The sequence below is a fragment of the Theropithecus gelada genome, chromosome 6 (genome assembly GCF_003255815.1).
Source record: "Theropithecus gelada isolate Dixy chromosome 6, Tgel_1.0, whole genome shotgun sequence".
In the NCBI taxonomy this organism is placed as follows: domain Eukaryota; kingdom Metazoa; phylum Chordata; class Mammalia; order Primates; family Cercopithecidae; genus Theropithecus; species Theropithecus gelada.
The window spans coordinates 13,815,758-13,843,393 of NC_037673.1; the positions used below are offsets into that span (position 1 = coordinate 13,815,758).

Below are 27,636 nucleotides of genomic sequence, written 5' to 3' on the forward strand. Positions count from 1 at the left end.
AAAAAGAATGAGATCATGTCTTTCATGGAAACATGGATGGAGCTGGAGGCCATTATCCTTAGCAAACTAACGCAGGAACAGAAAACCAAATACCACATGATATGTCCCTACCCAAATCTCATCTTGAATTGTAATCCCCATAATCCCCACATGTCAAGGGAGAGACCAGGTGGAGGTAATTTAATCACAGGGGAGGTTTCCCCCACGGTGTTCTCCTGATACTGAGTGAGTTCTCACAAGATCTGAGGGTTTTATAAGAGGCTCTTCCCCTTTTGCTCTGCACTTCTCCTTCATGCCATCTTGTGAAGAAGGTGCCTTGCTTCCTCTTCATTTTCCACCATGATTGTAAGTTTCCTGAGGCCTCCCCAGACATACTGAACTGTGAGTCAATTAAACCTCTTTTCTTTACAAATTACCCAGTCACCAGCAGTTTCTATGGCAGTATGAAAACGGACTAATACACCACATGTTCTCACTTATAAGTGGGAGCTAAAAATGAGAACTCATGAACACAAAGACGGAAATGACAGACACTGAGGTCTGCTTGAGGGTGGAAGGTGAGAGGAGGGAGAGGAGCAAATAGATAACTTTTGGGTACTGGGCTTAATACGTGAGCGATGAAATAATCTGTACAACAAGCCGCCATGACACATGTTTACCTGTGGAACAAACCTTCACATATACCCCCAAAGCTAAAATAAAAGTTAAAAATAAATCAACAAATAATTTAAAAAAGAAAAAATAATCAGCAAGTTTGGTTACCTATATTGCAAGCATCTGGGACAACGGTGGGTTTTTTAAGTAATCAACACTTGTGCTTAATCAACAGTTTTGTTGATATTTTAAGTGTCTCTGTGTGTTTATATGGAGAAATCCCCTGAAACCCATTTGCTTAATTACTTCTTTAGCTCTAGAAAGGCTTAAAGAGAGGCCAACCCTGTCTTAGCCTGGGCACATAGGCTACGCTTTGGAACAAAAGCATACTGGATTTCTACATAGCGTTCTTAGTTTGAGGGAAATTCTTATAACACTGGGAAATGTCATATTCAAGTGTGTGTACAAATGATCATTTTTCTATTAAATGAACTTTGTAATCTGCTGCCTCTCTTCAATTTTACCAATGTATGTAATTCTTTTAGTGCATCCAGTTACATGGAAAAGAAAAATCATGGATGATTATCAACAAAATGGGTTTTTAAAATTTTGAATATTTATTATAAAGATAATTACTTTTTAAGTTAAAATGTCAAGCTTAAAATATGAAGACTATTATACAATAAAATCCACAGTGGTTGTTTCTATTATTTAGTATAAGAAACATATCTTCTTCTTAGACTAGAAGTGGGAAAATAAAATCAATTATTTCTTTTATTCTATTCGTTAAAAAGTAATTGTGTACATGATGAACACAAACCTAGTTGGAATTTATCATTGACATTTTCTGACAGAATTTACTTCTTTCATTATGTTAGTTAAAATGCAGTAAAGAATACCCATGCTGAAACATTCCAAAATATGTTCAAAGTTCAAGTAAAAAATAAAGTAGTAAAAATATTTAGAATATATGATTAATAGCAATGTTATTTGTTTTTCTTTCCTCAGTGTCACCTACATTTGGTTCCTTGATGACCTCTGAAGTAGTGTTCAGCATTCCCTGCCAGATCCGAGAAAGATCTCGTAGGTTAAACACATAATGGAATTTTGCAGGGGTAGGAAGCATTTTCATCTTGGTCATCTGCCATAGTCGGCGTGTCAGGGGCACCAATTTTGTGACAGAATCTCTCACTTCTTCTGAGAAACCCCTCTGAGTACAGTAGTAGCCTACCCCAATCACACCTGAAAGGGGGGAAATTACAGCATTTTGATTAGCCATTCAACGAAATTAAATGAAAATGAAAAACATTATAGCATAGAGTTTGCACACGTCATTAAACATTTTAATAGATAATCATATATAAAAGAAAAGTATGTTAATGTTCTCTTGCTTTTTCAAATACAGTATCCCAAAAAATAGATACAGGTTTAAGAAAATGAGTAGTCAAAACACTGAAAAATTGATTAAGAAATACTGCTGAAAACTCTGGCTGCACCACTTCAATATTACTAAATGGGTAACAAAGATAAATGTATGAAGTTACCTTATAATAAGATAAGAAAAATAATTTTATAAGTCCTCTAAGGTTTCTACTTTCTGTCGTTGCCTTTCCATGCACTATAAACTACTTTCATTTACTTTATATGTAAAATTTTCCAGGCAATAAGGAATAATTAAAAATGATAACATTCTTTCTGTTCCATTTTACTTTTCCCAAGCTTAGATAATTCCAATGTCTGTTGGTTTCCAGACCTCGCTCCCTGCTGTGACTGGAGATTACTGCCACACTTGACTAGCCGGGGGCACCCAGATGACATTTTCGTTTGCCAGAAATTAATTAGGGTAATCCTGATGAGCTTTTTCTCAATAGCAGCTTCAGAAATTGTACACTAAATACTTAACATAAATGTGTTCAAACCTTTACATTCTTTCCTGCACAAATAAGTTATAAGTGCATTATCATTACTCGGGTAGGCAAACATGGTTACTTATTTGGCTAGTGATTGTTCAGCTAAATTATCTACGAAATACTCCATATTTAATCAATAACTTATTACAATCCAGTAAATTACTCTGAATTTCAGACTGTGTCTAATCTGCACTCCGGGGGCCATTATTTCTTTGGCCAAAATCATTCTATGCATTGGTTAAAGTATCACCTACATAAACTTTTGACATGGAACATAGCAATCCAGACCTCAAAACTATGTACCCATGAGGAAACAATCTCATCTGTGGGGCAACAATTTCATTTCTATGTTCATGTAATGTTAAACCTTCTTGCTTAAGAAGTTAGAAAGAGTTAAAGAAAACCATAGATGGAAATGATCTACCGAGGCATCCAAATCAGGACACACCTAGAATCGATCCCTATAGGAAATGAAACACGCTGCTTGAGAGTGATGGAGGCTGCAGACCAAAGAGCCACCCAATGCGCTTTCTGTGTGGCTCTCGGGTGAAGATTTCCAGGAAGGAACACAAGCAGGTGTTCTTCCTCGCCCTCCTACCCCACGCCCTCTCGACCTTTACCAAAGATCTTGTCCATGGAAGCATCAGAGGGCAACGTGCAGTTAAATATAGAGAACTGCCTCTTGAGTCTTTGGGGTATGTCATTGCGTCCACCACCAGGATGGATCATGGCTGCCAAAAACTGGATGTCCACGATGTTGGTGAACTCCCCAGGCTTCTCTAGGTTATAGAATCCATTTTGTTCCATCAGCTGTCGCACTATCTCATTCGTAACCTAAGAAAGACAACTTTCAGAATTAAAGCATCATTCCTTTCCATCCCTGGAACCTAACTCCTTGAGCGTTTCCAAAGAATGAACTTTACTGGAATTCAGACATTGTATCTTGAAAAAGTAAAAAAAAAAAAAATTTTAATTTTTAAAAACTCTTCATAGAATAAATCAATACCAAATTAAACAAAATGCACAATGGAATGATGATACCTGGTCTCCCCACTCATTGATTATTGGCATATTCACATCATCAATAAAAACAGTCATCTTCTTTCCCGCAGGAGGGCCATACGTTGTACCCATTCGTTTATCCACATAGCTTTCTATTGTCCTCTGTGAAAAAAAAAAATCAACTGAAACGTCTGTGAAAATATCCCCTAAAACATGGTCAATTATTTTAAAAAACAACAAAAACTGGTAACCTTTGAACTGATATGAATTACTTAGAAAAAGCCAAATTTCCCCCTTAATTCTAACAAATTCTAAAGTACCTAAATTATCTTGTATAACATTCACAAACTTTGAAAATCCAGTTGAATTTGGCAGGAAATGAGATTCTAACCAATGTGAATTTGAATGGGATGAGACTCTTCTGTTCATTTCTAAAAATTTACTTTTGTCTTATTAAGCTTCTGTTCGTGACACTATGTTCCCCATTATTCAAAGTCTTGCTAATAGTTTCCCTATAACCAGCAATAAAATTAAACAAGGGTACTGTGTGAGAAGCTTCTGAGGTCTGCACTCTGAGCTGCATAGCCCATCATGGTCTGAAGGCTGAAACTGGCTGCTGTCACCTGGCACAGCTCATACCCACTCTTTTGGGCAGAGGCAATTACACTGATTGAATTCTCATTCCCTGACACAGAGTGAAAAAAGCCCACTTACGTCTTCTCTCTCATTTTTACATTCTGAGCTTAGGTGGTGCAAGAGAAGACCATACTGCACTCTATAAAAAACCTTCCTTAAGGCTGGGCGCGGTGGCTCACGCCTGTAATCCCAGCACTTTGGGAGGCCGAGGTGGGCAGATCACAAGGTCAGGAGATTGAGACCATCCTGTCTAACACGGTGAAACCCTGTCTCTACTAAAAATACAAAAACAATTAGCCGGGCATGGTGGCAGGCGCCCATAGTCCCAGCTACTCCAGAGGGTAAGGCTGGAGAATGGTGTGAATCTGGGAGGCGGAGCTTGCAGTGAGCCAAGATCACACCGCTGCACTCCAGCCTGGGTGACAGAGCGAGACTCTGTCTCAAAAAACAAAAACAAAATAAAACCAAAAAACCTTCCTTGCAGTACGTAAAAAGATATTAAAACGAGAAGAACTGGGACACATTTAAGCAGTGTCTACAGGGAAATTTATAGCACTAAATGCCCACAAGAGAAAGCTGGAAAGATCTAAAATTGACACCCTAACATCACAATTAAAAGAACTAGAAAAGCAAGAGCAAACACATTCAAAAGCTAGCAGAAGGCAAGAAATAACTAAGATCAGAGCAGAACTGAAAGAGATAGAGACACGAAAAACCCTTCAAAAAATCAATGAATCTAGGAGCTGTTTTTTTTAAAAAAAAGATCAACAAAATTTATAGACAGCTAGCAAGACTAATAAAGAAGAAAAGAGAGAATCAAATCGATTTATAAATATGATAATATTTAAAATAAAAAATGATAAAGGGGATATCACCACCGATCCCACAGAAATATAAACTACCATCAGAGAATACTATAAGCACCTCTACACAAATAAACTAGAAAATCTAGAAGAAATGGATAAATTTCTAGATACATACACCCTCCCAAGGCTAAACCAGGAAGAAGTTGAATCTCTGAATAGGCCAATAACAGGCTCTGAAACTGAGGCAATAATTAATAGCCTACCAACCAAAAAAAGTCCAGGACCAGATGGATTCACAGCCAAATTCTACCAGAGGTAAAAACAGAAGCTAGTACCATTCCTTCTGAAACTATTCCAATCAATAGAAAAAGAGGGAATCCTCCCTAACTCATTTTATGAGACCAACATCATCCTGATACCAAAGCCTGGCAGAGACACAATAAAAAAAGAGAATTTTAGACCAATATCCCTGATGAACATCGACGCAAAAATCCTCAATAAAATACTGACAAACTGAATCCAGCAGCACATAAAAAAGCTTATCCACCATGATCAAGTGGGCTTCATCCCTGGGATGCAAGGCTGGTTCAACATATGCAAATCAATAAAGGTAATCCATCACATAAACAGAACCAACTACAAAAAAACCACACGATTATCTCAATAGATGCAGAAAACGCCTTTGACAAAATTCAACAGCCTTCATGCTGAAAACTCTCAACAAACAAGGTATTAATGCAATGTATCTCAAAATAATAGGAATTATGTATGACAAACCCACACCCAATACCATACAGAATGGGCAAAAACTGGAAGCATTCCCTTTGAAAACTGGCACAAGACAGGGATGCCCTCTCTCACCACTCCTATTCAACATAGTGTTGGAAGTTCTGGCCAGGGCAATCAGGCAAGAGAAAGAAATAAAGGGTATTCAATTAGGAAATGAGGAAGTCAAATTGTCCCTGTTTGCAGATGGCATGATTGTATATTTAGAAAACCCCATCATCTCAGCCCAAAATCTCCTTAAGTTGATAAGCAACTTCAGCAAAATCTCAGGATACAAAACCAATGTGCAAAAATCAAAAGCATTCCTATACACCATTAACAGACAAACAGAGAGCCAAATCATGAGTGAACTCCCATTCACAATTTCTACAAAGAGAATAAAATACCTAGGAATCCAACTTACAAGGGCTGTGAAGGACCTCTTCAAGGAGAACTACAAACCACTGCTCAACGAAATAAAAGAAGACACAAACAAATGGAAGAATATTCTATGCTCATGGATAGAAGGAATCAATATCATGAAAATGGCCATACTGCCCAAAGTAATTTATAGATTCAATGCCATCCCCATCAAGCTACCAACGACTTTCTTCACAGAATTGAAAAAAACTACTTTAAATTTCATATGGAACCAAAAAAGAGCCTACATTGCCAAGAAAATCCTATGCCAAAAGAACAAAGCTGGAGGCATCACGCTACCTGACTTCAAACTATACTACAAGGCTACAGTAAGCGAAACAGCATGGTACTGGTACCAAAATAGAGAGATAGACCAATAGAACAGAACAGAGGTCTCAGAAATAACACCACACATCTACAACCATCTGATCTTTGACAAATCTGACAAAAACAAGAAATGGGGAAAGAATTCCCTATTTAATAAACGGTGCTGGGAAAACTGGCTAGCCATATGTAGAAAGCTGAAACTGGATCCCTTCCTTAAACCTTATACAAAAATTAATTCAAGATGAATTAAAGACTTAAATGTTGGACCTAAAACCATAAAAACCCTAGAGGAAAACCTAGGCAATACCATTCAGTACATAGGCATGGGCAAGGATCTCATGACTAAAGCACCAAAAGCAATGGCAACAAAAGCCAAAATAGACAAATGGGATCTAATTAAACCAAAGAGCTACTGCACAGCAAAAGAAACTACCATCAGAGTGAACAGGCAATCTACAGAATGGGAGAAAAATTTTGCAATCTACCCATCTGATAAAGGGCTAATATCTAGAATCTATGAAGAACTCAAACAAATTTACAAGAAAAAAACAACCCCATCAAAAAGTGGGCAAAGGATATGAACAGACACTTCTCAAAAGAAGACATCAATGCAGCCAACAGACACATGAAAAAATGCTCATCATCACTGTTCATCAGAGAAATGCAAATCAAAGCCACAATGAGATACCATCTCATGCCAGTTAGAATGGCAATCATTAAAAAGTCAGGAAACAACAGATGCTGGAGAAGATGTGGAGAAATAGGAGTGTTTTTACACTGTTGGTGGCAGTGTAAATTAGTTCAACCATTGTGGAAGAACAGTGTAGTGATTCCTCAAGGACCTAGAACTAGAATTACCATTTGACCCAGCAATCCCACAACTGGGTATACACCAAAACGATTATAAATCATGCTACTATGAAGACACATGCACACATGTTTATTGCAGCACTGTTCACAAAGCAAAGACTTGGAACCAACCCAAATGTCCATCAGTGATAGAGTGGATTAAGAAAATGTGGCACATATATACCATGAAATACTACGCAGCCATAAAAAAGGATGAGTTAATATTCTTTGCCAGGACATGGATAAAGCTGGAAACCATCATTCTCAGCAAACTATCAAAGGAACAGAAAACCAAACACCACATGTTCTCACTCATAGGCGGGAGTTGAACAATGAGATCACTTGGACACAGGGCAAGGAACATCACACACTGGGGCCTGTCTAGGGTGGGGGGCTGGGGGAGGGATAGCATTAGGAGAAATACCTAATGTAAATGATGAGTTGATGAGTGCAGCAAACCAACATGGCACATGTATACCTAAGTATCAAACCTGCACCTTGTGCACATATATCCTAGAACTTAAATAAAGAAATAAACAAATAAATAAATAACTGAAAAAAGGGACACTGGAAGGGGAAGGAAGAGGATGTGAGGAGAGGACTCCAGGCTCTTGACTGGTGTTCTCGTGTCCATGGTAGCGCAATGTGGCTTGGGAATCAACTGTCCTTCAAAATGTATGCACTGAGTAACCAGAGTCTAGCACTGCAAAGCAAGCAGAAAGGGCTTTGAAGTTCTCAGACTCCAGAAGCTTCAAAACTCGAAAGCTCATTTCATTTCTATCACTGTAGGAATCTACTAATGCATGATTTTAAATCATGTTAAAGATGTTGTATAAATACAGAAGAAAGTGGAGGTATATTAAGATAAAATAAATTCTCCTTCTCTTATCCAAAGAATGTTTTATTTCACGACAAAAACAAACCAGTTAAAAGTGACTTTTATGAACAAGATATAACCACAAAATGAGATAAAATATAAGACAAAAAAAGCAAAACTCTATACAACTATCCTTGAGAATCTTCACAGTAATTGCACATTGTACGTTTTCATCACGATTTTATTTATTTATTTATTTATTTATTTATTTGAGACAGTGTCTTGCTCTGTTGCCCAGGCTGGAGTGCAATCTTGGCTCACTGCAGCCTCTCCCTCCTGGGTTCAAGTGATTCTCCTGCCTCAGCTTCCCAACAGCTGGGATTACAGGTGCCCACCACCACACCCAGCTAATTTTTGTATTTTTAGGAGAGACAGGGTTTCACTATGTTGGCCAAGCTAGTCTCAAACTCCCGACCTGAGGTGATCCACCCACCTCGGCCTCCCAATGTGCTGGGATTACAGGCATGAGCTACTGTGCCTGGCCTCATCATTTTAATGAATAATAGCAAGGAATGTGAAAATTTTTCACCATTTTTAAATTGAATGAGATATAAATGTATCACAACTCATTCAATTACAAATCTCCCATGAAATAGTACAATGGCAAAAATAATTTCATATCCCCCCCTACATAAATGCAAAATTGTTTAATGTACTAGGCTAAATTTGCTCTTTTCAATGAATTTAAATGCACCTCTAGATGGCCAATTAGGACTTTCAGACATTCCCATGTTTATTAATGAGAACACTTTTTGGCACATGAAGATTTTATTTATTGGGAGGCTTTATCAAGAGCTAAAATGTATTATGTGGGATAGTCAGAGTAATACAGAGTAATAACCACACACCTATACTTCCTTCCCCTCCACTGCAACCCTAATTTTTTTGAAATGATAGGAAATCACCACTATCACCACTAAGCTATACATGTCATAAAAGAGTTAAATCGACAAAAGCACAACAAAATAGGGAGAAAAATTAAGTAACTTGAGAACCTAGAAGTTGAGACTTCTTTCCATTTTTAGAATTGTTGCAGATTCAATAGTTACCTAATAAGTGTGGAAGTTTTGTAAGACCTCCTGAAGGCCTGAAACACAATGCAAATTGGCTATGCCTTCTCTGAAATGCTTGGAACCAGAAGTGTTTTGTATTTTGAACGTTTTCGGATTTGGGAATATTTGCATATATATAATGAGTTATCTTGGGGATGGTACCCAAATCTAAACATAAAAGCCATTTGTGTTTCCTATATACACTTTATGTACATAGCCAGGAAGTAATTTTATACACTATGTATATATGTATGTATGTATTTAAATGTGTATTTATATGTTTATTTAAATTTTATTTTAAAATATTTAAAATTAAGTATTTCATATCTATACAATTTTGTGCATGAAACAATATTCGTGTACCTTGAACAATACACATTGGACATGCTTGCATGGGGGAATCTGGTAGTGTGCTGAAAAGATATGAAAGCTGGAGGGTGCTCCAGCTTTTCAGAAGGGAGGTTGGGCTGGACCAACCTCCAGTACCCAGATTGGGTGCTCCCAATCTCTTTGATTGGTGTTCCCACCTCATCCATTGTTTTGCTGTTATGAACTGTGGTCCAGTTAATAAAACCAAGTAGATATGTTCACTTATTAGATTACTGCCTGTGTCCTCCACTAGAAGGTAAGGAGGGAAGGCACCTTGTCTTCCCTATTTTCCTCATTACTTTTTGAGCTTGCCAGCGCTCAAAAAGTTTTGGACTTTGGGGCAACCTGAATTTCAGATGTTCAGATTAGCCATGCTCCTCCTGTACTGCATGTTCTACTCCTTTAGATAGCTATCCATTTGGGGCTGTTTGAAAAAAACTGTACACTTGGACATCTGGTCTGTCTGAGCTAGATGTTCCATAACATCACAAAAATAAGCACATTCAAACATCAACTCCTATTCCTTGCTCAGCACAACGTCTGCACCCCTTTGGGGTGTTCAACTCAGAAACTGGCACCAACTACCTATTGCCCCATCCAAACATTTCCATATCTAACAAGACTGAGTTTTTCTATTATAATTTCAACACTGCTTTCTAAAGTATCTCTTCCTACCTAAACGACAGTAGGCCCCCATTCCATTATGTCTTTCTTTCTCACAGGGATTAATGTCACGACCTCTTAAATTGCCTTCCCTGACTACAGTCAATCCTGGAAACTTCTTTATGAGTCATATACAATGGCTATATTGCATGATTTATAAATTTACCTAGAATTTTTTGTCTCCCCCAAAGAAATCCGTCAAAAGAATCACCGGTCATCTGTGTAGTATTCTGCCACCCACATTCCTCCCAATCTCTTTGATTGGTGTTCCCACCTCATCCATTGTTTTGCTGTTATGAACTGCGGTCCAGTTAATAAAACCAAGTAGATATGTTCGCTTATTAGATTATTGCCTGTGTCCTCCACTAGAAGGTAAGGAGGGAAAGCATCTTGTCTTCCCTATTTTCCTCATTATTTCATCCTCAGTGTTTAGAAGGGTGTCTGGTACTACATGTTTGTTGGTAAATATTTTTTACATAGATAAATAAATACAAGAAACCTGGAGTCATCTTTGACTTTTCTCACTGTCTCCTATGCCTCTCCTCCAACGACCTTGATATGGTTTGGATCTGTGTCCCCATCCAAATTTCATGTGGAATTATCATCCCCAATGTTGGAGGTGGGGCCTGGTGGGAGGTGACTGGATCATGGAGGTGGTTTCTAATGGTTTAGCACCATCGCCCCAGCGCTGTCTCATGAGTGAGTTCTCACGAGATCTGGTTGCTTACAAGTGTGTAGCGCCTCCACCTTCGCTCTCGCTCCGGCTCCGGCCATATGAGAAGTGTCTACTTCCCCTTCCAACATAATTGAAAGTTTTCTGAGGCCTCCCCAGTCATGTTTCCTGTATAGTCTGTGGAATCATGAGCCAATTAAATCTCTTTTCTTTATAAATTACCCAGTCTCAGGTCGTTGTTTATAGTAATGCAAGAACAGACTAACATAAACCTCTACTCAACCAATCACAAGTTCTGGCAGTTCCACTTCCTAGTCAAGGTTGAATGCATTCTTGTTCTGTTTCCTTTCTCACTTTTACCATCTTGGTCCAGCCCAACCTCCCTTCTGAAAACTGACTGCAACTGTGTCCTCTCAGGTCTCTCTGAATGCAGCCATGTCTCTTGCATCTTGTTTTCCACTCTACCTCCAGAACGAGCTTTCCAAAGGGCAATGCAATCCTCCTCAGGACTCCAGGGGGTTCCTCGTTAGTGACTTACAGGGAACTCCATGGTGCCCACTACTTACTCCTCTAGTCTCACTTCCAGACAGTCCTTCTCACTGTCTTTGTTCTGGACCCTTAGGATCTTAGTTCATTTATATTCAGTTAAAAAAAAAAAACATATAGACTATGAAGTGGTGTTCACCTTACAGGCTGGCTTACAGCATTCATTATGATATCCTTTCTTATATGTTTCTAGAGTAGCCATTTCTAAGCCCAAAAAGAACTCTCAGGATTATCATTAGCCAAATTCACTTTGTGAAATATTGATTTAGATGAATGATCTTCTAAAACATGTCACTTCTCTCAATCCAGTTACTGATTTTAAAAAAATTAAGTCTCTAGCAAGGACTTGTACTAAGGACCTATACTGTTCTTTAAGAATAGACAATCGCTTTACTCTGAAATTGGAGAATCATAGTCAGCATGACAGCATCTTATGCAATTTATAAAACCTAAACAAGATTCCAATCTCATTGTCTATCTACACACACAGGATATCATCATTAACCCAAGCTGTGACAGCAGCATTTTAAGACATGAAAACCAGATGGTCAGAAAACCAGGTAGGCTGAGGAATGGAGCTCCCCTCTGGCTCTTTTCTGAGCTAGCAGCCCTAAACCTAAGAACAATTCAGTTACTGAATTAATTTCTTATTAGACAACTCAGCTTTCATAATTCCTAGAAATTAATATAAATATTAAATTCCCCCAAGTAATGATCAACTCTTTCATTATGCTGATTTATATAATCCCCTATGGAAACTAATCAGCTCCTCCTCCGGACTCCACAGTACAGCATTGAGATTCCCATAAGTACCACTTATCTCGCCAACCACATTTGGTTATGCACATGCCTGTTTCCCCAACAAGACAAAGGGAGGAAAGCAACATCAGAAAGGGTATTGGAAGCATCATGTGCAGCTGAGGCGATGGTGCATTGCCTAGTTCTTAGGTACAACAGTCACATAGTCATCTTTGTGAAAGACAGACAGTGCAAAATCTGCACCATCTTACATAACAACTCTGACTAGGCTGAAAGACAGGAAAAACAAATTAAACTACTGCTTCTCACATTGATCAACTCTGTGATTTCATGTAAGCCACTTAATATTTCTGGGTATAATACAACCCAGAAATGAGAGTGCATATAGATACATAAATCATATGTACATACATATATATGCATATGAATATGCATATATGCATTATGCATTAATGATATAATATATATGAAAGCAATTCATGAGCTTGCTACAGAGTATTATGCATTAATGATATATATGAAAGCAATCTGTGAGCTTGATGTAGTACAAAAGGTAAAGCTATTTTATTTTTTCTGTGTATCTCTATATGCTAGCACCTAAATCATTTTTCATGCATGTTACATACAATTAAATAGAACTATAAAATACACTTAATTTTAGTTTTTCATATATGTGCTATTAGCTAAAACATAAAAATGGAGAGTTACAGTCTTTATTAAGAAATCTACTGCCTAATAACATCTTCCCATTTTATTGTAATTCACTAAGACCAAACGAAAATAGTCTTACATTAGGAAAGTTTAAAATGCTCAACAGTACATTGTAAAAAGTAAACTACATCAAAAATCACAAGAAAATACAATAATGCATAGCTGGAAGCTAAAAATAAAACAAGCGCACTAAGTGATAAACCAGCCCTTTAGATATTAATATAGATAAAGGAAGGCCATTGGAAGGAAGCATGTGGGTGCACAGCACAGCACAGCACAGCACATGGACCCTGGTTTCCAGCTTCGGTTCTGCCACCAACTAAGTGAATTCAGACAATGCTTGAATCTCCTTCCACCTGAGTACCTCAGTCTTAACAGTAACACCTGACATTTTAAGAGAGCTTTATGATACAAATATACTTTCACATATTATCTCTTAGGAAACTAGTCTTCAAACTGTGTTCTGAGGAACCAAAAGGATTTTCTGCAACCACACAGATCCCTTGCAGGAAGAAAAGATGAGGCAGGAATGAGCTCCAGGACCCCAGCTCCAATTCCACCAAAGCAAATCCATGTTAACTTATTTTATAGATTAATCTACTGCACAAGATGTCATTTGGAAAAGTGGTTCTGGGTCCAAAAAAAAACTATGGAATTTCCATCCAGGCTCTAGGAGTCTTATTTTTTAAAAAATAAAACCTATTGCTACGCAACCATTTGTAAGATGGTGGCTATATTCAAAACACTTTATAATTAATTTTAGAAAACTTTTCAGAATTTATCTTAAGTAATTTTTGCTGTCTTCTTTTCACTTTTTTATATTGCTTAAATTTCTACTTCTACGTATGAATTATTTTCAAAAATAAAAAAATTAAAACAATATTAATTTGGGGGAAAAAATGAGGAATCTTTCTTAAGAAACTGACTAAATTCCCTTAGCCAAAAAATGGGATGACTGTATAATTTTTGTCCAAACCAGATACTTTTGATAGTGGCAAAGGATGCTATTAATTATTAATCTGAGACAATGAAAATAACCTGGATTGTCCCAGGCAAAAAGTGACAAATAGTCCTTCTACTGATGAAAGATGTGAAAGTTACATCATGATGAAAACAACCTGTCAGGAACAGACACGTGCCCTTCATTGGACAGTGTGCCACCATGGTAACAGCTGAGAAATGGACAGTATCTATTTTCTCATCTATGATTTCAGTTTGGTTGGGATCCAGATACGTGAGAGACGCAGAGACAAACGCTCTACTCCATCAGCCCTGTTTAGCATGAATGACTGAAAATTACAGTGAGAAAGTTAATTAAAACAGTTTGGCTAATTGAAAGCTTTCTGAAACTAATGAGTCTTGCTTAATAGAAAGCCCTGATGCTCAACAGTCAAAACAGTCTCCGGCACTAAACAGAGTGGGTGATCCTGTGATGCTTCTGAACAGAAAAAAGAAACAGTGACGTGTTAACTCCACCTTAACACTGAAGAACAGTGGGGAATCAGGCTAAAGCCTTGTGTATCAGATAATGGGAGCCTAAAGAATACTTTATTCTTCTTCTATTTATTATATTTGAATATGGTACCACTTCTAGAAATTTATTATATGGTTTATGAATTTGTATAGCAAACAACAGGTGTTCTAGATAACATGTGGCTTTTTCCAGGAAATGAGTAAATATTTCATGTTAAAGAGACAGAAACCACAGATCTTTAATATCTGGCAGAGATGTCACAGAGTTGGTAATGAAAATGCAGTGACAAGGCCTTGTTGTATAATAAAAGATTGGGCTGGCCTTTGTTCCTGGAAATGTCCTGATAGAAAGGACTCTGTTATTCACATGGGCCCCTCATACCACTCACGCCAACCACTCATCACCAACCATGTGATGAGAAGGTTGAGGTTTTAAGTCACATGATATCAGTTGACCTGGGAGGGGAGCTGATGGAGATTTGAGTTCAGTCTTAAAGATCTTGGCTGAGCACAGTGGTTCATGCCTGTAATCCCAGTACTTTGGGAGGCTGAGGCAGGTGGATCACAAGGTCAAGAGATCTAGATCATCCTGGCCATCATGGTGAAACCCCATCTCTACCAAAAATACAAAAATTAGCGGGGTGTGGTGGCCCACACCTGTAGTACCAGCTACTCAGGAGGCTGAGGCAGAAGAATCACTTGAACCCTGGAGGTGGAGGTTGCAGTGAGCCAAGATCGTGCCACTGTGCTACAGCCTAGTGACAGAGCGAGGCTCTGTTTCAAAACAAATAAAAAGATCTGAGTCCTGTCCTATGGCCAATGACGTGATCAAGTATGCCTATGTAATAAAACCCCAATAAAAACTCAGGACACCACAGCTCTAGTGAACGTCCAGGTTGGTGATATACATGATATACCTGGAAAGTAGCACATTCTGAGGACAGGGAAGGTTTGCATTTGGGACCCTCCCAAACCTTGCCCTCTGCATCTTTTCTTTTGACTGATACTTATTTGTATCTTTGTAAGAAAGCTGTAATAATAATCACAGCACTTCTCTGAGTTCTGTAAGTCATTCTGGTGAATTATGGAAACTGAGAGGGCTGAGGGAATGGCCTAATTTGTAGCCACTTGGTCAGAGGTATGGGTCTCTTGAGAACCCCAAGCTCGTGGCTGGTGACTGAGTGAGGGCAGTCTTGTGGGACTTGGCCCTTAACTTGTGAAATCTGCATCAGCTCTGCCATAGTTACTGTCAGAATTACACTGTAGGCCTAAAGAGTTANTCTGCATCAGCTCTGCCATAGTTACTGTCAGAATTACACTGTAGGCCTAAAGAGTTAATACAGTCTCATGAAGTGTGGATCATTAGAAAATCACCCCACATAATGAAAAAATACCACACTCTGATCTGATTTTTTTAAAAACCTTTACCCTCAAATAACGTTATAATTATAACCTTTAAAGAGAATGTCCTCCTAAGGTAAAACTAATGAAAGCTCTTTAATTGTAAAGCAGTATTAAAGGAACACATACAATGTTAGCATCTTGCCAACCTAGGGTAATTTAACGTGTCATTTCCCAAACACAAGAATGCCACTGCTGAGTCACTGCAATTTGGGGTTGACCTCCATCCAGATCTGCCCACCCAGACACTATATGAATGGTATTTATTTGACAGAAGAACAGCCCATACTGAAAATCTCGTCTCCTCCAGAAGAGTATAATGAAGTTGACAGTCTTATTTAGAAGTTTAATCAATGGCCTTAGTGTATTGGCACTCCACTGTCACCAATTAAATTAAGTGATAAAATGTCGTGATTTAGCCATGCCTTCAACAAGTTTCATTGCTCTGATATTTTCATTCCAACAACTAAAGAACAACAAAGTTCATTAAAAGCAGAGTTCTTTGGATTTGTATTCGCTAAAAATTTCCCTTCCATTTGCATTTATGACATATATCTGGTAATATATGAATGTCCTAATAAAAATATGAGAGATCATTTGCAAATCACTGAAGCATGTACTGACATTTAGGATTTCCTTCTCAGTTTCAATAAGGTCTTGCACAATTTAGGACCAGGAGAAAAAGAACCATTTAAGCCACTGCAAACCTAGGTCATTCCTGGTGGTTTCATTGGAAAAAAAAAATAAACAATGCAAACTTGAGGGGTTTTTCTTTCTCTCACACTTCTGTGATACATAGAGTAAAATATTTCGTATCTAAGGGTCTAAGATTTTATACTTTGTTGCAACTGAGGATGGGAGCCAGGGTGGAATGTTAAGTCATGGAACAACAAGATTAAAGTGGCATTTTAGGAAATGGGGATTGGAAGGTATAATAGCTAGACTGAAAGAGAATTCAACTTGAACCAATCCTAGCTGCGGATTCTTCCATGCCAATACCCTGCTATGCAATCATGCAGAAGTGGATTACCTAGAGGTAAACAAGGAGCATGAAGATAAGGAAACAGATGTGAAATGCATTTCTTTTGGTACTGTAACAGCCTTTGAGACCTGAGCAAGATGGATGCATTAAAGATGATTGCAAAGTGCCTAGCCTCAAAGAGTATTAGGAAGACCTTCAGGCAAGCAGACTCTAGGGAGAGGAAGTAGGTTTAGGTGGGGAATAAATGATTTTCTTTCAGTTTTGGATTGTGCATGTTCACAATGTTTTCTACATAGATATTTTAAACCGCATTGAGGCCTATAGCACCTTATATAACCTTTTAATGCTTCCATAATTTAAGATGTTATAATCTAACTAGGGAAACTATTGCAGTTGAATAACTGAAAGAATGAAAAACGTAAGTGGGTGATTTATCATGGCTATGAAAGTTCAGATGAATTTCAGATGAAGCAGAATAGTAGAGATTTGGGCCTCCAAAGTTTGTCAAAAACTTGGGCTTACTGAGCCATACCAAAGAGCCAGTACCTGGAACATCAGTGGGGTGGTTGCAGAGGAAAAATTCAGACTCTTGATCATGTGACATTCAGGATCATATCTGGACATAAATCCTTTAATTATGACTGTTTTGGCTGTTCCTTGTTCACCAATTAATAGTACAGCCTAAAATAGTGGGAATTGAAAAAGAAAAAACAAGAAATGAAATAAATGAGTGTGATGGGCTGAATTTGTCCCCCCAAAATTCATATGCTGAATCCTCAACCCCCAGTATCTTAAAACGTGATTCTATTTGGAAATAAGGTCTTTAAAAAGGTGACTAAGGTAAAATAAAGCTGTTGGAGTGAGCCCTAGCCCACTCTAACTGGTGTCCTTATAAGAAGAGGAAATTTGTGGACAGGCATGGTGGCTCACACCTGTAATCCCAGCACTTTGGGAGGCTGAGGCAGGCAGATCATCTGAGGTCAGAAGTTTGAGACCAGCCTGGCCAACATGGTGAAATTCCATCTGTACTAAAAATACACAAATTAGCCAGGTATGGTGGTGGGCACCTATAATCCCAGCTACTCGGGAGGCTGAGGCAGGAGAATCACTTGAACCCAAGAGGCAGAGGTAGCAGTGAGCAGAGATTACACCATTGTACTCTAGCCTGGGTGACAGAGACTCCATCTCAAAAAAAAAAAAAAGAAGAGGAAATTTGTATACACAAAGAAACACCATGGGAAGACACAGTGAGAAGGCAGCCATTTACAAGCCAAGGAGAGAGACCTCTGAAGAACGCAAGCCTGCCGACACCTTCATCCTGGACTTTCAGCTTCCAGAACAGAGAGAAAAGAAACTGCTGTTGTTTAGGCCACCCAGGCTGTGCTATTTTGTTACAACAGCCCTAGCAAACTAGCTCAGTGATCAAAGCAGAAGGAATCCTTTGGGGAAAAGCAAGTCAAAATTTACTGTCAACTCATACATAAGAAATAATTACTTACTTATGAATTAGAACGATTCAACTCATATTTTAGTGGGGAGTAATAAAAGAATAGGAGATAAGGTAACATTTTCATGGATTCAAAACTGCAACATAAAACATTTTATAATAAATGCAGGATGTTTCATGTCTTCCTTTAAAATATGCTACTGTTCATAAAAACTAAAAGTCATACCTTGCCCTGTTTAGCCATGGTTTGAATTAGAAAGTCAGTCCTCACATTGTCAACATTTGGCACCAGAATAGAGCCATACTCTGGGGTGGTATCGGACGGATACAGGTATTCCTGGGTACGCGTGTTCCAGTGCGTCCATGTACCTGAGATGAACAGAAGACATTTCCATCTCCATAGTAATAATTCAAGTCCGAACTGTAATGAGCAGACATCCTTGACATCTTATGAGGTCACCTTCCAAATTCTCCCCATAAAATAAAGATCATTAAAATTAGCTATCTAAGTACACAAGTATGTGTTAGCTGAGTCAAAATGTCCCAAGGAACGATTTCAAGGTGTAAACCTAGGAAATACTAGGAAGTATTTCAGAATTTTTTAAAAAAAATATTAGTTTTCAATAGCATGATGTATAAAAATTCAGAACACAGTGAGAGTAGCGTGAATCTAAAATCATTAATCACTTTCGAATGTCGAATCTCACACACTTTTCATTAGGCAAAAGATCCTAGGCCTATGCGTATGTATATTAAATATTTAATACATTATTATATACCCATATATAGGTACTTCATTTTTTGTATAAATGAACTTTATATATTTATAACCTTATAATATATATATTATAACCTTAAAGTATATATCCAAACAGAGATAAAGATATACAGCTGTGGGTATCTATATACCCACGTATTTGGCAAAAATATACTTTAAACTTTGTAACTTTTATATACATTGCTGATTCTATTGAATGAACAACAGAAATGGATCTGATTTGGTTTTTTAAATGTTTCTTAATTCATTGAAAGTTTAGTGCACAATATATTTAACAGGAAGAAAACGTGCATTTGAAAAACAGATTTTTTAAACACAAACCACTGCCACTTTCTCCACACACGAACGTTTTCATATCTTACAGCCAAGAATGATACATCTCATTTAGAAAAAATATATATACTGTGTAAATATTGGCCATGTAGGGAAGAACGGCCCCCATGGGTTCCGTCTGGACGGGAAGGTGTCCTCACCGTCGGGCGCCACGTAGTAGTCGAAGGCGGTGTCCCCGGGACCCGCGGGCGGCGGCAGCTCCAGCGTCCCCGCCGGCCGCGCGCGCAGCCAGAGCTCCAGGCGGCGCCGGCCGTCCAGCTCCAGCGCCGCCCCCGCGCTCCACAGCAGCGCGAACAGGAACAGCCGCCCCAGGTGCGCCCGGCTCACCTCCCCGCCTTGCTCCTGAGAAGGAAAGACACTTGTTTTTAAATTACTTGATTCTCAAACCCAAACATTGCTCTAGGGTTTCAATGAAAACAGTAAACATAGAAACAAGACACTAGTTTTCCTCCAAGAACAAGGGAAAGGATGATTAAAACTGGTGAACAAATGAAGAACCAAACTGCCTTTAAAAATAACAGGGTTGGCCGGTCGCGGTGGCTCATGCCTGTAATCCCAGCACTTTGGGAGGCTGAGGTGGGCGGATCACGAGGTCAGGAGATCGAGACCATCCTGGCTAACACAGGTGAAACCCCCTCTCTACTAAAAATACAAACAATTAGCCGTGCGTGGTGGCGGGCGCCTGTAGTCCCAGCTACGCAGGAGGCTGAGGCAGGAGAATGGCGTGAACCCGGGAGGTGGAGCTTGCAGTGAGCCGAGATCGCGCCACTGCACTCCAGCCTGGGCAACGGAGCGAGACTCCGTCTCCAAAATAATAATAATAATAATAATAAAATAAAAATAATTTTTTTTAAAAAACAGAGTTTATCGCAGCACTGTTCACCACAGCCAAGTTGGAGACAACCTAAGTGTCCATCAACAGATGAATGGATAAAGAAAAGTGCTACATATACACAAGGGAGTACTATTCAGCCACAAAAAAAGAATGAGAGCCTGTCATTTGAACAACATGAATGGAACTGGAGGTTATCATGTTAAGTGAAATAAGCCAGGCACAGAAAGACGAACTTGGTATATTCTCAAGCATTTGTGGGAGCTAAAAATTAAAACAATTGAAGTCATGGAGATGGAGTAGAAGGATGGTTACCAGAGGCTAGGAAGGGGAGTAGGGAGTGGGGAGGAAGTGGGGATGATTAATGGGTACAAAAATACAGAGTGACTTGACTGCAGTCAGCAATAATTCGTTGTGCACTTTAGAGTAACTGAGGGAGTACAATTGTAATGTTCATAACACAAAGAAAATGAAGAATGAGGTGACAGATACCTCATTCACCTTGATGTGGTTATTACACATTGCATACTGGTAGCAAAACATCTCATGCAACCCATAAATATACATACCTACTATGCACCCACAAAAATCAAAAATTACAACACACACAATAATAATTTTGGGATACCTGTTGCATGACTTTGTTAACCTGCAACTAAATTCCAAATCTATGGTTAGCTTTAATTTTGTTAAAGGGATATGAAAAAATACCAAAATATGTGGGATCCATGTTTGAAATATTCCCCCTCCCCAAGAGGTCTAACCAAATCTAGTTTCAAACATAGTACTCTGCACAGCATGGCTACATCAATAAAAAAGAAAATACAGTACTCCCTGCGCAGCATGGCTACATCAATAAAAAAGAAAATACAGTACTCTCTGCGCAGCATGGCTAAGTTGATAAGAGAGACTTTCTCTAGAAAGTTGAGCAGTTTACCTTGAGAGGAATCAGGCCTTGGAGCATGTTAATGCTCTGCGTGATGACAAAGGCCTCCAGCACCTCCATCTTGTATTCTAAGTTCTGGACACAGAAGCGATACAAGTCCGGGAAAGACTCGGTGTACAGCTGACGAAGAATTTCTGCTTCTTGAGGCGAGCGTTTCTTAAGAAAACCCTGTCAGTTCACAGATAAGTGTATTCATGAAACTTACTAGCACACTAGGAAAATGGTCGTTTGGGAACAAAAATTTTAAAAGTATCTGTTAGTAATGATAATATTTAATGATTATACCACACATGATGTTCCAGGCTTTGTTACAAACTCCTCCGCGTATTAATTCATTTAATCTTCAAAACAACCCTACAAGGTAAGAACTGTTATTATCCTCCTTTTACACATGAGGAACCAGAGGCCCAGGAAGTGTAGGTAGCCTGCTCAGGAGCCCACTGCAAGCAGGTGGCAAGTGCAGAATTCAGACCCAGAAAGCCTGGGCCCACATGTTCAGCTACTACACTATTCATATGCTCATAGATGGAGAAATAGTCTTCAATTCTTGATTAAAATATGCTGGGAGAAAATGAGAAGACACATCTACGGAAATAACTCAGCAGGGAAAGTAAAGAATAAAAGATGAACAAAGGAAATCCATACCCAGATTTTTTTTCTTTTTTTGAGACAGGATATCACTCAGGCGGGAGTACAGTGGCATGATCTCTGTTCACTACAACCTCTGCCTCCAGGCTCAGGTGATCCTCTAGCCTCAGCCCCCCAAGTAACTGGGACCACAGGTGCATGCCACTACACCCAGCTAATTTTTGTAATTTTTGTCAAGATAGGGTTTTGCCATATTGCCCAGGCTAGTCTCAAACTCCTTGCCTCAAGCAATCTGCCTGCGTTGGCCTCCCAAAGTGCTGGGATGACAGGCATGAGCCACTGTGCCTGGCCCCCAGATTTTTTTAATAGAAAACAAAGATGTACTACAATTAGTTGTTTCTTTTTATTTCTTCTAATTTAATTAATAAACTATGTAGAAAAATATCAAGGATATTCATGAAAATGGAGAATTTAGTCATTTGGGAAACCTAGTATTAAGAATCTGCACCTCATTCAGAACAACATACTACTTAACACACACAATTTCCTTAAGATGAGGCAAGTTCTCTTAAGGTCAAGAGATCAGCTCATTCTTCACCTCAATATTTCAAGAAACAATTAGAGACTCTGAACAGAAGCAATAAAATGTTGATTCTGAATTATTCATTAGTTCATGAATTTACCATGATTCTACCTCCACAAAAACACAACACAGCACTTTTGAGTTGATGGAACCGAAAGACGACATTCACCAGGCCAGGTAACCAGCTTAGCTCCCTGAAGCTGACAGACTGCCAGCAACACAACTTTTCAATTGCTCTGCCCTCTAATAACTCTCAGAGCTGGCTTTCCTGTTCTAAACATTTCCAATCTGATTCTTCATGAGTCTTGCTCTTCCTAACAATTCCCAAAAAAGAAAATGCATTATTTAAAACATATAGGATATTATGAGGTGGGTGTAGCATTAACGTAAAGGTCTTATTCAGTCTCAGTATGGACAGACTATAGCAAAAGCTTATTTTATAAATATCAAACTCATGCATTAGCTAGTATTCCTTAGCTAGTTGCATAAAAGTATTTTTCAAAAATCTTTTCGAAATTGAAGTATTTCGGAAAAATCACATATCTACATTTTCACTTGTACTTTGCTGTACCTGTGGTTTCCAAGCCTGGCTAGGTGGGAAAAAAAATGTTGTGGCACTTAAAAGAAAAAAAAAAGAGAACAATCCTGAGTTGCCTCCCAGAGATTCTAATTTGGTAAGACTGAAGTGTAACCCAATCATCTATATTTTAAAGAATTGTCATTAGTGATTACTTTTGCAAAGACAGGGCTGCAACCCTCTGCTTTTCTTCTCCTTAATGGATGGATAAGTTAATTGTGAAATCTGAAACCTTTACAACTATTTTTAGTGACACATTCAAAATATATGTCAACATCATTTTGCTGTATGATTCCCTTCTTCTTCACAGCTTCATACCAAATCTAAAGCCTTTTGCAACAGAGTTGAGTAAATTATGGAAAGACTAGTAAAAAGTTAGGATATAACCATATAGAAATAAAAGTTTTAAGATGTAATGATATAATGTAAAATAAACATCTACTTTATCTAAATTAGGAATTCAAATGTTTTCGATCAAAATCATCTTCAAAAAACTTAAGTGATGAAAATAATACAACCAACTATATAAAACAAGATTTTTCATGTGGCTTATCTAATAAACATTCTGCTTTACATTATAATATTTATATAGCAAAATATCTAAGTTTACAAAGCATTTATTTATAATTCTGATCAGTATATTCTAGGGCACATTGCTGGTAATAAAATAATACACCTGATTATGAATTGATGAGATGTAATCTGAAATATTATTACCAAGTTCAAATTTAGAACTAATGTTATAACTAATGAATCTCATAAAAATTCCTTTTATGCAATTTTAATAAACTGACTTCAAGTTAATGTTCTAAGATGGTCCTCCTAAACTTTATGTGAGTGTGTACCTTTCAAAAATATCATGAATCCCCAAAGTGATCAAATTAAATTTTACTTATTCCATCCTCAGACACAGTTTGGCAAGACCGTTGGTTCATACAGGCCTGGCAATTACTCTACAACCCAGAGGCTGGAAATCCCAGTTCAAAAGTGATTAGAAGAGTAATGAAGAAACATGTTAGGAGCAATCAGTGTTTGAATGTCCCAGTGCATTCAAGGTATCTTCCATAAACATTAGCATAAAAATGCAATTACACTGCCATCTGCAGAAAAATTGGCACACACACTAAAAGAATGCTAAAGGGTCTGTTTTCCTTTTTAATTATACAAAAGAAGGATTCAATTATACCTCAAGAATAGGACTCCAATCAAGGATAGAAGAGCTCATGAAAACCATTCCATTTCTTGAGACGGTGGCAGGAGAAGCATTGTCAATGTTATGAGGCTCGAAAACAATCTTGCAGTTTGGAGCCATGGGAATCCGATCACCATTGGCAAGGGTTAGAGTTTTGTTATCATCCAAAACAGAATTCAGATTTTCAATCCAGATGGCATCTACTGGACCATCAAGAATTATCCAGATATGTTCCCCTAGTATACCCCACCAAAGGGAGAAAAAAAATACATACACATATGTAGCGCATGTACACATAAGTTTAAAAGAGTTTGAAGAAGTACTATATTCGATGTAATTTTCATTAATTTTTAAATACAGTTTTGCTCTAAATGAGTACCTTGTTTTATCACAAAGGATCTTCAAAGATCTTTATATCGCAGTCAAGGCCCATAATTAAATCAAAAAGTCATTTGTTTATTGGACAAATATTCATTGAGCACCTTGCACATGTCACTGTTCTAGGGGCTGGGGATATTGTGGTAAGTGAGACAATATTCTGCTTTTGCAGAGCTTACATTCTAAAGAGTAGAGATGACAAGCAAACAAATAAAGAAAAGTTTAACATACGAAAAATTAAGTAGAATGAGGGCATGGGGCATGTTTTAGATAAGGTGGTCAATAAGATATTCCAGGAAGAGAATGAAGTGATGTAAAGATCTAGAGGTAGAATATTCCAGACAGCAAGAACAGAAAGTGCTAAGCCCCTGAAGCAGGTACAGGCTTAGTGTAATACAATGGACTGAATGTTTGTGTTCCCCCAAAATATCCTCATGAACGAGATTAGTGTCCTTATAAAGAGACATCAGAGAACCCCCTTTCCCTTCTGCAACATGGGGTACAGCAAGAAATCGGCAGACTGCAACCATGAAGAAAGCCCTCGCCAGAACCCGACCATGCTGGCTCTCTGATCTCAGACTTCCAGCCTCTGGAACTATGAGAAGTGAATGTCTATTATTCATAAGCCACCCAGTCTCTAGCATCCCAAACTAAGGTGATCACGTTCTAGGAACAATAAGAAGTAGAACCTGAATGGCAAAAAGAGGAGGAGGGGGAGAGGTACGTGAGGGCAGTGGGAAAGACGGAGCTATGGAACCCATTCTGGTTTGCACCTAAGTCTAAGGCGTCCAGTAGAGATCCTCATAGAGTTTTTCAGTTGGGAATTCAGGAGAGAGGTCAGGGCTGGAGATTAAAATGTGAGCGCCACCAGTTTAGAGATGGGATTTAAAGCTATGGGCCTGGGTAAGTTTCTTCTTGATAAGTGTGGAGAGAGAAGAGGGCTGAAGACAGAGGCTCTGTAACCCTTAGGCTTCTGGCACGGTCTCCTGTGTTTGTTCCCCTTTCTTCCAGACTTCTCAAGGAAGCAGAAGTGGAAAAAGAGCTAGCAGGATCCCTGCAGCCCAGGGAAGGAAGGGTTTCAAGAAAGCAAGCGATCAACGGTGCCAAATGCTACTGAGGGCAGCACCAGACTGAGAACTGGCAATTTGTATTTGACAACCTGGAGGTCAGGGGTGTCTTTGATATTGCAATTTCAGAGGAGCGCTGGGTACAAAACCTGACAGCAGTCACACAAGGAGATACTTGGAGGTAGAGAAAATGACAAACATCGGCAGAATGCTCGGCAAGAATGTCATTGTAAATTTAGGGTTTTGATTTAACAGTAGCATTCCTCTTACTTTCTCAACTACTACCTTCTCTTACTCACCAACACCACGACCTGTCTTGTGTTTCTACATTTTCTTTGTTATGCAACAACTGTGGAATTGTCTATTTCAAATAAAATGCTTTGAAAATCCTAATCAAGTTTATTCAACTAGCAATTCAAGTAAAATAAAATGGTGATCTAATCACCAGAGTCACTTTGAAAGAAAAAGCATATGTTGCCTTTTTTTAATGTGGAAAGAAGGGGGAAAAAACTCCTCTGAGCTCTTGTTCTTTTAAGTCACATTTGGTCTCTGGGTCTGTGTTTACAATGGATTACTGGAACAAATCAGAAATAAAATTTGATTTATTTCCAGTAGAAGAAAAACAATTTCTAATATGAGCACATTTTTTAAATGAAGCATTTTCATTGATCTTTGGACAATTAATATTAGCATTATCAGCTACATTCCTTAAATGAGAACTTCAATGGTACTACTTTAAACATTTTTCAGAAGGACACTGTGGCCCAAAGGGTAAACCCAGGAAGCCCAAATATCTCCTCCTTCCCCTGCTTCTTTCTCTCTGCAGTTGTATTCACTGTGCCTTTTGCCTACTCACTCAGGAGTGAGGAAATCAAATGAGAAGACATCTGATATCACCTCTTCCCTCCTAGTTTATATTCTGAGAACATTGGGTTCAATTTACAAAGTCCATAAGTGAAGGACTATTCAGACTGAACCGCCAGCCCTTAATGAGTTTGTTTAAACAACTGAACACCAATGTCCATCTACACCGAATAATTTATTAGTTCAATGGAGACTTCATTTTTGCTATACACAATTTTCTCTCCCAAATAACCCATTTTCCCTGTGATTTTATAGAGAAATCAATTCTTTAAAAATAGGTTGTACTTAAATGAGAGTAACACTGGTAAAATATTCAGTGAAAATAGTTATGGTAAAATCACTTTATTCAATACTATCAATTTTCCTTAACAGCTTTTTCCATCTATTTTATTCTAAGACATCACAGGGATATGGACTTTTTTTTAGAAAATATTATTTCAAAAAAGGGAGCATTTTAAATACTGTAATCAATAATTTCATTATTTCAACATTCACAAATATCATACTGATTTATGACTTCTTAATCTTGGCTAAGATATTATACGGTGAATACAGTTGTTCTACTAATTCTGTATAGCCTCCAAGGATTTTATCTAGAAGTGTATCTCTAAAATAATCCTTGTAATTTATCTTCTACCTTTCTTTGCTCTTAATGTTTTCCTCCAAAGCGTAGAAAATATCCCATCAGTCCAGTCATTTGTGGCAACGTCCAGCCGACCAAACATCTGTGGGGCAGTAATCGCTTTGGGATTCATCCTCATTTCCCGGTGTGGTTTTCCACAATCTATACCAAGTAAATCCAAATTTTAGACATCTCAGATGGGAAGTGAACCATCATTAAGCAACATTGCACTAATTTGTGGTGTACTGTCAGCAGGTGCTCAAAATATGAAAACTGCAGAGCTACATTGAAAATATGTCTTACTGCATTCTAAGTTACCATAATTAGCTTCATTATATCATATTGACTAAAGCACTTTTTTATCTTCTTTAGAGAAAATTGCATATTGTTTGGGGCGAAAAAGGATACCACGCTGGAATTTATGAAGGTACTAATATAATCTGGAAGCTCTCTAAATTTCACGGCTCAAAAAAAATCCTTGGTTTAAGCTACACTAGATTAAATCTTGTGCCTGAAATACCACCTAGAAGATGCCTCATTCTGTCCATGATCAGCTTTGATTTGTGATATGTTTTCTTGCTCACCTTGAAAACGATAAGTTAAATGAAATTTGC

General features: G+C 38.2%; 1 protein-coding gene across 1 annotated transcript in view; it reads right to left on the reverse strand.

Annotated features, from left to right (window-relative positions):
• Nucleotides 1–27,636, reverse strand: part of DNAH5 (dynein axonemal heavy chain 5) — a 252,364-nt gene that overhangs the window by 98,361 nt on the left and 126,367 nt on the right. Inside the window, exons 42-50 of the mRNA XM_025388138.1 lie at nucleotides 27,038–27,184; nucleotides 24,086–24,327; nucleotides 21,143–21,319; nucleotides 19,514–19,715; nucleotides 18,489–18,631; nucleotides 17,362–17,496; nucleotides 3,546–3,668; nucleotides 3,125–3,338; nucleotides 1,613–1,836 (exon numbers count right to left, since the gene is read on the reverse strand). Of these exons, the coding sequence (XP_025243923.1) occupies nucleotides 1,613–1,836; nucleotides 3,125–3,338; nucleotides 3,546–3,668; nucleotides 17,362–17,496; nucleotides 18,489–18,631; nucleotides 19,514–19,715; nucleotides 21,143–21,319; nucleotides 24,086–24,327; nucleotides 27,038–27,184 (1,607 nt within the window). The remainder of the gene's footprint in view (nucleotides 1–1,612; nucleotides 1,837–3,124; nucleotides 3,339–3,545; nucleotides 3,669–17,361; nucleotides 17,497–18,488; nucleotides 18,632–19,513; nucleotides 19,716–21,142; nucleotides 21,320–24,085; nucleotides 24,328–27,037; nucleotides 27,185–27,636) is intronic.